At 48.8% G+C, this 13,391-nt stretch overlaps 4 protein-coding genes across 4 annotated transcripts; 1 reads left to right on the forward strand and 3 right to left on the reverse strand.

Moving 5' to 3' along the window:
• Positions 1-929: 929 nt before the first annotated feature.
• Positions 930-3,230, reverse strand: BHQ10_001777 (uncharacterized protein; the record flags this gene model as incomplete). Its single annotated transcript, XM_040873850.1, has 6 exons — positions 930-989; positions 1,051-1,325; positions 1,377-1,506; positions 1,559-1,819; positions 1,881-3,122; positions 3,192-3,230. The coding sequence occupies 6 exons, from the start codon at positions 3,228-3,230 to the stop codon at positions 930-932; spliced, it is 2,007 nt and encodes a 668-aa protein (XP_040730282.1).
• Positions 3,231-5,453: 2,223 nt separating this feature from the next.
• On the reverse strand, positions 5,454-6,380 carry BHQ10_001778 (uncharacterized protein; the record flags this gene model as incomplete). The annotated part of the gene is made up of 2 exons (XM_040873851.1): positions 5,454-6,190; positions 6,245-6,380. The coding sequence occupies 2 exons, from the start codon at positions 6,378-6,380 to the stop codon at positions 5,454-5,456; spliced, it is 873 nt and encodes a 290-aa protein (XP_040730283.1).
• A 742-nt stretch (positions 6,381-7,122) lies between these two features.
• BHQ10_001779 (uncharacterized protein) lies at positions 7,123-10,945 on the forward strand (the record flags this gene model as incomplete). The annotated part of the gene is made up of 5 exons (XM_040873852.1): positions 7,123-7,425; positions 7,488-7,523; positions 7,572-7,946; positions 7,999-9,486; positions 9,536-10,945. 5 exons carry the CDS (start codon positions 7,123-7,125, stop codon positions 10,943-10,945), a joined length of 3,612 nt encoding a protein of 1,203 aa, XP_040730284.1.
• A 227-nt stretch (positions 10,946-11,172) lies between these two features.
• BHQ10_001780 (uncharacterized protein) lies at positions 11,173-12,924 on the reverse strand (the record flags this gene model as incomplete). Its single annotated transcript, XM_040873854.1, has 9 exons — positions 11,173-11,469; positions 11,527-11,950; positions 11,998-12,011; positions 12,064-12,217; positions 12,275-12,347; positions 12,404-12,509; positions 12,569-12,653; positions 12,716-12,784; positions 12,851-12,924. The coding sequence occupies 9 exons, from the start codon at positions 12,922-12,924 to the stop codon at positions 11,173-11,175; spliced, it is 1,296 nt and encodes a 431-aa protein (XP_040730285.1).
• Positions 12,925-13,391: the final 467 nt, after the last annotated feature.

Here is a 13,391-nt window from a genome sequence, read left to right on the forward strand (position 1 = left end):
TAGCCGCAATTTCAAACGAAATGGTCGCGTTGCAGAATAAACAAAGAGAAATAAGAGAAAAGGAAAAGGAAAATAACAAGACAATCACGGGCTATTATTATATTAAGCCGTGAGACGAGAAAGAAGAGAGAGATGGAAGGTCGCAGCAAGAGGTGGGAGGAGAGACAGGTAGAGGAGTGAAGAAGAGGAAGCGAGGTTGGCTGGAGGTTGTTAAAAGAAGGTTGGCGGCGGAAGTTCCTTAGGCTGCCAAAGGACAGCGCAGCCTGCGTACTTGGTAAGTTAGCTGTGCTCCTGCAGAAGGGAGCAGCGCTGTCCGGCTGGCCAATAAGAGTACTCTATACTGTAATCATGTGACTGGCTGACTCATCAACATAGGAGTTCTCTCCTCCAGCCAACCAATCGGAGGTGAGAATGCTTGTCACAGCACAGTGACTGCAAGATGATTATAAATAGGGAGTATGGCTCTATTTGCTCTATTGATGTTGGTCATGTGAGCAATTCATTGCTGTCTGTGTAATCTAATGGCTGGGCAGTGACTGCCTACAGTAGGCAAAAGCCTGATGGTTATTCATGACATGATGTAAATGACACAACTAGTTGTGCCCTACCTCTCACTCACTTAACCCCCATCAGCTCACTCTACGACTCCGTAAAATTCTCAGAATATAAAAAGGTATCATTTTCGCATATCAACATCAGGAAAGGAAAAGAACAGAAAGAGCCACTTCTCAATGAAAGAAACAGGGGAATACAGAAGCCCAGATCCACCTCCTTCTTTCAACGCACAGATCCAAGATCATACAAGAAAAAAGTCTTCCAGAATGAAAACACATGCTCTTTAGTAGTAAGCTTGTTGATGGCTCCCCTCCAAGCCTTTTTCTGCTTTTCTTTTCTATTTGCATCTTATTTTCATTGGCAGTCGCTTGTGTTTATTTGCGCAGAGCTTTGACTGCTTCGGTGATCTTGTCAACGACGCTAGGATCCGAGAGCTGTAGTTGACAAAAAATGGAGATTAGAATTTGAATCATCACATGAATGGAAAGGGCATACCGTAGATGTATCACCAAGGCTATCCTCCTCGCCACTGAGAATCTTGCGGAGAATACGGCGCATGATCTTGCCACTACGAGTTTTAGGGAGGTCCTCGACGGGAATAATCTGCTTGGGAGCGGCGAAAGGTCCAATTGACTTTCGGACTTGCATGATGAGGTCTTTGCGTACTTGCTCGGTAGATTCGTTGCCGCTCTTGAGCGAGACAAAGGCATTGACAGCCTGTCCGGTGAGCTCATCTGCAACACCAACGACGGCGGCTTCAGCGACCATTGCTGTAATATGATCAGTACAGCTTCATGCTCTAGTGGTATATGAGAACCTACGATGCTCGAGAAGAGCAGCTTCAATCTCGGCTGTGGAAAGTCTGTGACCGGAAACATTGACCACATCGTCAACACGTCCACGGATCCAGTAGTATCCTTCGTGATCACGGCCAGCTCCATCACCAGTGAACTGCGGAAATCCATCAGTATGAGACTTTGTGATTTGTTCAAAGATCACTCACATAATAGCCCTTGTACACATTCAGATATGTGTCCATGTATCGCTTGTGAGCACCCCAGACGGTACGAGCCATGCTGGGCCATGGTTGCTTGATGGCCAAAACACCCTCGACGTCGTTTCCGGTGATTTCGGCGCCGGAGACGGGGTCAATGATAGCGGGCTCGATACCAAAGAATGGAAGAGAAGCACTGCCAGGCTTGGTAGGAGTAACACCACCCAATGGAGTGATGATATTTGATCCGGTTTCCGTCTGCCAGTAAGTCTGTTTGTAGGGGCAAATGTTAGTAACTAGTGATAATTCGAGTTATGTCGGAACAGCTTACGTCGACAATGTGAGCCTCCTCCTTGCCGACACTCTCAAAATACCATTTCCACACTTCAGCAGCGATAGGCTCGCCAACTGATCCAAGGACACGAAGGTGCTCCATCTTGTGGTGAATGTGCTCATCACCCGCACGCTTGAGCAGACGAAGTGCAGTAGGAGCGACATAGAATTGAGTGACCTTGTGCTTCTCAATGACGTCCCAGTAACGCGAGAAGTTAGGGTAGGCAGGAGTACTCTCGAAGACAACAGTTGCCACACCCAGAAGCAAAGGAGCGTAGACCACATAAGTGTGACCAGTGATCCAACCCACATCACCACCGCAGAAGTAGCGATCATCGTCGTGAATATCAAAGACGTATTTGCCAGTCATTGCAGCTCCGAGCAAGTAACCGGCAGTTGTGTGCATGACACCCTTGGGCTTACCGGTAGAACCGGATGTGTACAGAAGGAAAAGAGGGTCCTCAGAGTCCACGATTTCAGGAGCGATGTAGTTGGGGTATTTCTCGACCTCGTCGTGCCACCACAAGTCGCGGCCCTTGGTCCAAGGAACATCAGCACCGGTGCGCTTAAAGACAAGGACATTTTTGACGTCGGGGCACTGCTTCAAAGCCTCGTCGACGATCTTCTTTGTGCCAATAATCTTTCCGCCACGTTTGCCCTCGTCGGCGGTAATGACGAACTTGGAATTGGCATCGAGAACACGGTCACGCAATGAGTCGGAAGAGAAACCAGCGAAAMCCACAGAGTGAACAGCACCAATACGGGCGCAAGCCAGGAAAGCAACAAGCGCCTCGGGAATCATAGGTAGGTAAATGGCAATGGTGTCACCTTTGCGGACACCTTGCGACTTGAGCACCCAGGCGACTCTGGACACCTCACGGAGCAATTCGCCATATGTGATGCTGCGGCCCTCGCTGGGCTCATCGGCCTCGTAGATGATGGCCACTTTGTCCGGGTTCTTGATCGCATGACGGTCGACACAGTTGAAAGAAGCGTTCAACTTGCCGCCCAAAAACCAGGAATTATCTCCGTGCTCGAAAGAGCCGACGTGTGTGGTGTGGAAGTCCTGTTCGAAAGTAAGGAGCTCACGTGCCATCCGAGCCCAGAAGACATCAGGCTGTCGAATTGATTCTTCATAGAGCTTCTTGTATTCTCCGAAACTGAGATGTGGTCTGGTGGGGTGCTTCTTATGGAATGCCGCGGGGACATGGAAAGTGTCAACTTCATGAGCCTCTGCGACCTATTGAGATTATTTGTTAGTCTCCAATGCGCTTTGTCTAGCTATAGTGACTGGACGCGAGGAACTTACCACCGAGGCCTTTGGAGGCAAGACATCTCCTTCAGACATGGTAAGTGCTGATGTCCCAAGAAATTCTTATTATATGCTGTCGCGAAGTAAAATCAGTGAGGCGTCCGGAGAAAAGGGAAACAAAAGTGCATGTTATGAAATTGTAGAAGTTGTGATTGAAAGGGTCCCCCGGCACCGGAAGTAACATTACATGTACCCACAGCGCAACTTTACCGACGTTAAGGGAAGGAGGGGTGCGGAACACCGAAAATGGAAACTTACTCTCTGCAAAAGTACAGCGTGTAATTTATGCAATCAGCCTTCGAAGCTCTGTATTGAAACGTGCGGTTTATGTCCCACTCCGACAAACAATTTCCAATACAAGTCTGTTTGTATGTGTTTACTGTCGCGGAGGAGGGGAAGAGATGGGAAGAGAGGAGAGAGTTGCGATGACAAGAAAAGGCAGAACCAAATCAAAGAAGCGACGAGAATGTGCGGCTGAGGGGGGATGAACCCTTCTTATATACAAGCTTGCTATGGAGACAGCATGGAAATAGTACGGGGTCCGTTTGAAGGCCCGGGGGCATGGAGCAAGACCAGACCTGGAGTCAACTCTGACTGGTGCCGAGAAAGACAGCGCCTGATTAACGGGAATATCCATGAACATTATTAACCGGGACGAGTCAATCAGAACTCTACGCAACTCAGATCCCATGTTAGCCTGAGTGGCCAGTTGACAAGGTACGCGGACGGGCTACGGAGAGATGGAGAAAATTAATGTAGCATAGAAATGGACTCGTCTTACAGTAGGTACTTTAGCGACGATTAGCTCATTAGATTCGTGCCACAGTAATAACAATGCGGGGCTGGGCACATGAATTAGAGCAGGTCTGCTCAACAACTCGACAGCTTCCGTTACCCCGGGTGCGCGTACAACAATCCCAGCTCGAACTATGTAACCGGGACACTGAGCTCGGGTATGATCTGATAAAATCCAGTTCCCTATCGTACATTCAATACAAGATTGTGTTCTCATATTGACTACCATAGGGATTGTTCCTTCCTGGAGACAAGCACGAGCACTCGTCGTCTCCCCGCGGGGTTCGTATTCTCCGAAGCTGAGCTGGTCAGTCCATATTGATTGCTCGACAAATAATCTGTCCTACATGAGGCCTGAGCGTTCTTTGAGCTAGAAAACCCTCCGCAACACAGTAAAGGCCCTTGTACCCCTACATAGACCATGCACGCCTTTATACCTAGGCATCCTAGGTAGCTTTGCGCAATGCTCTAGCGAGGGGTACTTCTTACTCGGCGTAATTGATACACAATTAATTGTATTCGTGACGGAATCGCGTGGGGTTAAAGGAGACCAAAGCCGGAAACCATGTCACGGCCGTACGGAGTCTCTTGCGAAGTCTCTCCTAACATTACCGCCTTTGACCGTCGGAGCTGGAACCGTCGATATCGGACTTGGGGGGTTATGGGCAGCTGGTTTCAGGATCAGTGCGACTTTTTGGGTTCATGTGAGATTGTACGGGATTTCCGACCGACTCCGTTTTCAGAGGAATGGGTGATACGGAATTGATACCATACGCGTAAGTCGATACATACGTACAGTAATTGAATGGATGATGTGGGGTAAGCAGCGATCATTTCATCATGTGATTAAATTGGAGGCACTGGATTTGAACGTGAATTGCAAATCGTTGTTTATTCAACTTAATAGAAAAAAAGCAAATAGAACAATGATCTCAGTGCACAGCACGGAGTAGTGTATATAAACTTTGCAGTCACTCAACATCTACATATTGTATTCGTAATGTGTAATACACGCCGTACGACGGTATCCGCGAAACTAAAACTGTGGGGCCGGCCTGTCGACAAGCTTAAACGAGCTAGAAAGACGGCAAACTCTAGGGACATCCGTTGGACCGGCACTAGTTATAAACATTAAATAAGCATACTATAAATGACAATAGCTTGTCTGGGAGAAGAGGTGCGTAACTATACTACGTATATTAGGGGATTGTCTGCGATGGCTATTACGTAGGAGAACATGCGTGGCATTTCTCAGATATAAATAGGTGCTAGGTATGCAACATTGACAGGGATGTCACCGTCACTGTCTCTGTATGAGGACAATGCATTGTTCTGTTCTGTTCTAGGTCTCAGGTTATGCATGCCCACGAGGCAGTAGGATGAAACATCTACAGAGTCTAGGGTAGATCAGGAGCTAGTGGTATCGTTTTTGATCATCATAACAAAATATCAACTATCGTCTGCCTACTGACTTGCAGCTACTTGCCAACCGCCATTCCACCACGATGCAGCACCTAGAGCAAAAATAGCAATACTGCCATCTCTCACAAGCGTTCTGAAAATATGCAGCCCGGTAGCCAGCGTCCCCTGCTGAGTCTTCCCGAAAGCCACACGGGCCCCAATCAACAACAGTTCGACAGTCATGAAAATCACAAACGGATTCTGCGCCGTTGCTGGTGGCGGCGGGTTAACTCCGTAGGTCGTAACAGCCGAGCCCACAAGCGTAACCAGATAAACACCGATAACCAACGCGAACAATGTATGCAGTAGCTTCAGTATCCTCTCTCTGTTCTTCTGCTCCGGCGTTTGCTGCGAAGCTCCTCCACCGAAAATCATGTTGGACAGCAGCGGCGGAATGCCCAAAGCCGAGGTCAAATCGTTCATTCCTAAATCTCCCTGGTTGGGGGGTGCCATCCCGGCACCAGGAGCTGTGTTCTCGGCGCCGGGGATGCCACCGAGCATGGAGCTCAGGACCTTCATCATGGGGTCTTGGTCGATTTGTTGTTGGGCTTGTTGTTCGGGTGGGTTGGCGCGTAGGAGGGCTCTTAAATATTCTTGTTGCGCACGGATGGTTTCGGCGTCGGGCTCAGCTCCTCCTGCTGATGGGATGGTTGCTTGAGGTGAGGGCTGTGTAGGTGGATTTGGGGTAGGTACGGCTTGAGGGCGKGGKTGTGGCGATGGTGAAGGCGAGGCATCTTGCACTTCAAGGGTGTTAGCTGGATTCAATGATCGTCAGACTGGCCGTGGGAACATACTGCTAGCAGGCGTCCGTCCACTCAAACTCGTGATTTTGTCCAGTCGAGCACTTCCTCCTGCTTTGATTTTGGCTTCACGGCGTTCGCGGCGTAGGCGGGCGGCCTGTTGCGCGGGTGACTCTTCTGCGGACGACATTTTGCCCTATTTCCGTTTGTCTCAGCTTGGTAACTTTGTTGATTGACTCTCAGCTACTTTTGTAAATAGATCTCAGTGGGAAATCGACTAAGAAGATTGACGTCGCTGTGACAATGTGTGTTCCATTTAAGTCTGTATCTAACCAAAAGCGGCTAGCGGTACGATTCTATATCGACACCTTGTTTTTGAGGCGTGAAAATCGCTCCTCTTATTCTCTTCTGTCCCAATTCTCAATAGCTGATCTTTGACCGATCAAATATTAACTTCATGAGCATCTTTCTTGATGCTATTTGATACCATCATGCATCCAGTAGAGTAGATGTACATGTACGTCAGGAAAACCATCAATGGCCGCCCTTCAGACCGCATCTTCACAGATGATCTAGCCCACGTCATGGCGGAGTAGCACGCTGTACAGTAGTCCTGCTTTACCTAGTACATAGTAGCTCTTGAGTATGAGATCTAGATCTAATAAAATGCATTGATTAAGCAAGTGAGCGCTGTGATACGCACAGCAATCACTGAGTGGGTCGCCCGGGGGAAGACCGATGACGTAGCCGCCCTGCTGTCTGAGCTCGATGATATCAGTCGGCTTGGCTTCTGTATACTACTATATTACTAGTATCCTCGGGTTGCCCACGTCCGAGATGTACGGTCCATTGCGTCCTCAGAGGGGACTTCTCTACCAGCTGTTTGCTACTCGTCCATTGACCCGACAACTCGATTCCAACTGGTGGTGACGATGGTGTCTCAAGGAAGCGCCCAGCATGGCCCTGCTGGCCATTGGAGCGCCGCCAATCCAATTCCCACCATCCACAAATTCGTCGAGAACCTTGACAGGGACAAAAAAGAACGAGACAAACAGATCGACGAGGAAGTCCAGCGCAGACAGCAAAATGCCCAGGATCAGGGCCAGTCTTTCGATAAAGAAGCAGCCGATATTCAGAAGAAAGGAACCCGGAAGGTCACCGACCCGGTGACGGGTAAGGAAATCGAGATTGAGGACGTACAAAAACATTATTTGAAGGAAGCCAAAGATCCAAAGGTGAGATTTTTGGTACTATTGCTGAATCTATTGAAACAAGTCACTAATTGGCCGAATCATAGCTCACTGTCCCAAACGCGAATCTGAATAAGCCAACGGTATGTCTATGAGGCCAAACACCTGTTGAAAATTGCTGACTTTAATAGAATGTAAAAACCGATCCGAATCAGGAGTACTCGGAATACAGACACAACCAAGACATCACTGCTCCCCCAGAGCCCGTGGCCCAAGGTACAACCTCGGATGTCCCTATCCACGGCGAAAAGACGAACATTCTCTTCCMCCCTACACCGTCCGTTACTTTCCAGCCGATGTTCGATGACATTGAGAAACGTGCCAATGGTCTCGTTGCTGGCATTTTCATCGGTATCATCATAGTCGGCCGTACATTTGGTGGATCCCTATGGGGTCTTATACCTCTTGCGGCCTGTGTAGCATCAGGGGTATTTCTTTGGGTGAAAGAGCTTATTCGCAGTGGTCGGGATGCTGAATGGCGAAGCGAGCAGCTTCGAGGTGAAACGGTACGTTAAGCTTCCCTCCGTATCTACTGATACTAAGTATTGACGTCTCAAGGCAACTGTAAACCTACTCCCTGAGTCGGTAGAATGGATGAACGCCTTTATGAGCGTTACCTGGGGCTTGTTGAACCCCGACATGTTTGCTAGTGTTGCGGACACCATTGAGGATATTATGCAGGCCTCGGTGCCAAGCGTCATCGAGAACGTCCGTATCGCCGAAATTGACCAGGGAAACAATCCTATCCGAATTCTCAGTATTCGATCTCTTCCAGATGAACATGTCGAAGACTTGAAGCACAACGTCCGTGAAGAAAACAAGAAAAACAAGGACCCTCAGGAGGCAGCTGCTGATGACGAAGGGGGTGATTACTACAACTTCGAGGTATCTTTTGCGTATCATGCAAAACCAACCGAAGGATCCGCTTCTGCCAGAGCACGCAACATGCACATGCAAATTGTCTTCTATCTTGGAATCAAGGGTCTCTTTGGCGTCCCTTTACCAATCTTTGCCGAATTGATTGAGCTTATTGGCACCGTCCGTGTGCGACTCCAGATGACACCCCAGCCTCCATTTGCCAAGTCACTTACCTTCAGTTTGATGGGCTTGCCGCATGTACGCGCCGGTTGTGTTCCTCTTGTCAAGCGAGGAGTGAACATTTTGAATTTGCCATTGATTTCGAACTTTGTCAACTATGCCATCGGAGCCGCCGCCAGTCTATATGTGGCGCCCAAATCGATGTCCTTAGATTTGAGTATGATGCTCAAGGGTGATGATATCCAGAAAGACACTCAAGCATTGGGAATTTTCTGGATCCGTATTCACCGAGCAATCGGACTCAGCAAGCAGGACCGCAGGGGTTCTGAAGGCGGTGGTAGTGACCCATACATCAACCTTTCGTTCTCCAAATATGGCAAGCCGATGTACTGCACTCGTGTTATTACCGACGATTTGGATCCTGTCTGGGAGGAAACAGCAGCACTCTTGGTCACTCCAGAACTGATTAAAGCCGATGAGCAGCTCAGCGTCGAGCTGTGGGATTCGGATCGTAATTCTGCAGATGACATCGTAGGCAAAGTGGAGCTTTCTATCCAGCAGTTGATCCAGCATCCTGGCAAAATGTACCCTCAGGTTTCGAAACTACAAGGCTTAGATGAAGGAAGCAGCATGCCTGGTGAATTACACTGGGAAGTCGGCTACTTTGGAAAGCCTCGGGTACGACCTGAACTGCGAACAGACGGAAAGAACCCGGAACTCCCAGCCACTCTCCGGGATGAGCCCTCACTACAAGATGACAAGGGTGTTATCAACACTGAAGAAGAAGAAGCAATCACTAGTACACCACCCGATCCCCTGTGGCCTAGTGGTATTTGCAGTATTGTCGTGCATCAGATTGTCAACCTTCAGTTGGAGAACATCTATGGCAGCCAGGGTAATCGCAAGGGCAGAGAGTATGAACCGGCCAAGGCATATGGAGAAAACACCGAAGAGCAGGGCAAAGAGCTACCTACCAGCTATTGTACAATATTGCTCAATGACCAATTGGTAAGACACTTCAATATGCGAAATGGAAAGCAAGCTAATTTGGACCCAGGTTTATCGAACTCGTGCTAAAGCAGTTAGCAGCAAGCCTATTTTCAATGCCGGGACTGAAAGATTCGTCCGTGACTGGCGCTCTGCTCTGGTCACTGTGACTGTTCGCGATCAACGACACCGAGAGCATGACCCAATCCTCGGTGTTGTCTCCTTGAGATTGTCTGACTTGATGAAGACCTCTTCCCAAGTGACGCGCTGGTATCCACTAGATGGAGGAATAGGTTTCGGTCGTATCAGGATTTCTTTGCTATTCCGTAGCGTTGAGACTAAGCTTCCTCCAAACATGCTTGGTTGGGACGTGGGCACTTTTGAGTTTTTGTCAAACCGTATTGCATTGAAGAATTACGCGCAAACTGCTAAGATCCGAATGCGCACTGGTGGCAGCACCGGCAAAGTACCACGATCTGCGTGCAAGAGCGATGGAAACGGCGGACAGTATTTTGAGTTTTCTGACGCCATAACAGCACCACGCTTGCCAGTCAAGTACCGCTACCGCTCACCGGTTGTTTTTGAGTTTCATGTCGCAAGCAAACGTGGTGCAGCAGCATACGCGGTCCTGTGGCTGCAGCATCTCGTCGACAACGAAGAGACACAGATCGACATTCCAATCTGGACAACCAAGCGCCCAGGCCGCTTGATCCAGAACTACGTCACAGAACAGAACTACAAATCACTCAACTTACACTGCCTTGAGGATTTGACAGAGGTCGGCCGCCTCCAATTCACCGGCCGCTTCTCAGCTGGCATGGACGAATCCCACGAGAAATTCGTCATGGACAACAATTCGCGCGAAACATTCGAGACATGGGAAGCCTGCCTAGCTGAAGGTATCCGTAGCCGCGAGGTCATTGCCAAGACGCCCGAAAACGTTCAACAACTCCATGAAAAGTCTCTCGTGCAGGGTCGAGATGTCCTAAGAGATATTGATCCAAAGGAACGTCAACGCTGGATGACCAAGGAAGGCGTTGACTGGAGTGGCGCATTTGGCGAGGATCCTAAGGAGTATGTCGATCAAGAAGCCAATGAATCAAGCGCCAACTTCTACAACGCGGGCGAGCACACTGTAAAATCTCACGACCACGCTGAGGATCCCGATGATGACGATGACGATGACGATGACGACAGCAGCTCCGACGAAACCCAGTCAGTCCATGCCCGTAGCATCGGAACAGCAACCACAACCACAACCACCTCCTCATCGAGTGCACAGTCCTCCAAATCAGGCAACAAAGCCAACAAACGCACTGAACAGCGCCAACAGCGCGGCCTGATGCAATGGAAGCCCGCGCGCAACGCCTTGTTCGCGAAACACGAGGCGACGTTCGCGCTGAGGAAGGCGAAGAAGAAGTTCGGACTGGGCGATTTGACGGGGAGGGAGCCTGATGTTGAGACCGAGACTGGTTCATAGTCTACCCAAATAGGGCGTTTTGTATGTATTGGAGTCATGCGGTATTGATACGTAACGAATTTCTTTGCTTTATGTATGGCGGTATATAATGTGATCTGTGACTGTACTTTTTGACATAACCTGCAAAATTTTAATTTTGTATATCTAAAATGGTGTATATAACCAACTGCTCCCTATCGTATGATCTATCTCGTCTAACCCACCTCATTCGCGAGCAGAGTAGAGATTCACTCAGACTTGACTATATACCTCTTCAATCCCCTCAACCTCTCCTTGGCCGTCTCCAAAACATCATCATTCTTACAAACCGCAAACCTCAAATAATCCTCCGCAATATGCGCATTCTCATCTGTATAAAACTCCGTAGGCGGAATTGCGGCGACGCCGACTTCTTTGATTAGGAACCAGGCCAGTTTGAAGTCTCGCGGCCGGCTGGCGACATGTGGTGGGAAAGGGTAGTCAGATGGAAGTTTGACGGAGGCCATGTTGGCGAGGACGAAGTAGCCGCCTTCTGGGTCGGAGTACTTCAGAATACCAAGTCAGTCAAGAATTTGTAGTTTGGGGTGTCAAGTAGGACGGACCGGAATATCCAACTCATCAAAAATCTCACAAAACCTTCTGATTTTCCCTTGCATCTCATTGCGCGATTCCTCCCAGAACCCCTCGGCATCAGCCTTCTCGAAAGCGACGGCCGACGCTTCCTGCAACGGCGACACGCTACTATAACATATCCTTGTATGCGCTGCGGCGACATATTTAATCAAATGAGGCGGTCCGATGAGATATCCCACTCGCCAGCCCGTGGCATAAAACGCTTTGCCGGCAGAGCCGACAGTAATGGTGCGTTCGTACAACTCCGGAGATAGAGTGGCGATGCGCGTAAAGGGAACATAGTAGAGTCTATCGTAGACTTCATCGGAGAGGATGATGATATTGTGTTTTACAGCGAGGGCGCCGATGCGTTCGAGTTCTTCTTTGGTCAATACTTTGCCGACGGGATTGTGTCTGTCAATATTAGTGCTGTATTCTTCATGAGTCAAGTTTGGTCTTACGGTGAGTTGAGAACCTATGCATTAAATCAGTATTGACAATCATACCAGCTGATAGGGAGAATTTACAATCATCTTTGTCTTGGAGTTAATCGTCTTTTCCAATTGCTCAAAGTCAATCGTCCATTGAGAAGCCGACGAGGTCCTGACTGCACCATCTTTGGGCGGAAGTAAAGGGACATATCGAATAATACCGCCAGGCATCTCAATGTTGCTGATATATCTGTTCACCACTGATCTTAGCACTAAGAGCTTCTGGGTAGTAGTAGGTAATACTGACTGATCAAAAAAGGGCTCGAAAATTATAACCTCATCGCCTTGCTCGATGAAAGCCATAAATGCACTCAACATTCCTGCCTCATATCAATACCAAGAACGCAGTGTCATTGCATATTAGCTAATAACGCACCCTCATTCGCTCCAGTGGTAATAGTAACTTCCGTCTCCGGGTCAAGTTCGCGCCCAAAGGATTTCGAATACGCAGCAGCAATAGCCTTCTTCAGACGGGGGCGGCCCTATATAACCCGTCAATCAACCGTTTATGCATTCGTATGTCCACCGGAACGGATTGTACCTTGGTCGGAGAATACTGGTTACAATCAACCTTGTCGAGAGCTTCCTTGGCAGCATCGAGCGCGAATTTGGGTGGGTTGTAGCCACTGTACACAACAAAATGGAAATGTCAATCCTATATCCTTGCGTTGGGTGGAAGGAGACGTACAAGAACCCCTGTCCCATGTTCACAATTGGTTGCACCGGGGAAGCGGCGGCTGCTTCATTGACGATGGACCTGACCCGAACAACAGCTTATCAGCGCAAAGCTCAGAGATCCCACGTAATACAAAGAATAGTATACCAAACATCTTGTCGCTGTCCCGCAACTCTGGCCGCGGGCTGGAAAGGGTCTGATTTGGGCGCGGTAGTGGACATGTTGCGATGGTGGTGGTTGCGGCGGGGKGAAGATGGGATCGGCTGAATCACCGAGGGACGATTAGACGGGGAGATGGGGTGAGTAGCGTAGATAGCCGAGCGAACAGAGTCTCTATAGATTGAAAGCGTTGACGAGACTGATCGAGAAATGAATGAGGATATTCTTGAAGCACGAAAGGAAATCATTAGGGTCACTTCCAAGGTCGGAGGGTAAAGCAAAGTTGTTGGAGAAGATCGGGCAGATATCGGAGGTAGAGGGACGGATAGGGAAGCTGTTTGTGTCACTCACACGCCGAATCGCGTGCTTGGCTCCACCAGCTCGTTTTTTACTCTTTTGGGAAATTTCTATAAAAGAGAAGAAGCCCTAAGATCTGTGATTTTGTTTTGTTTCATTAATCCTTATGCTAAGTTGTCATTTATTGTTGAATATGTCCTATCCTCCATCGCAATGCTTTCAATTTCCAAAT

Source organism: Talaromyces amestolkiae (assembly GCF_001896365.1).
Source record: "Talaromyces amestolkiae strain CIB chromosome Unknown scaffold2.1, whole genome shotgun sequence".
NCBI lineage: Eukaryota > Fungi > Ascomycota > Eurotiomycetes > Eurotiales > Trichocomaceae > Talaromyces > Talaromyces amestolkiae.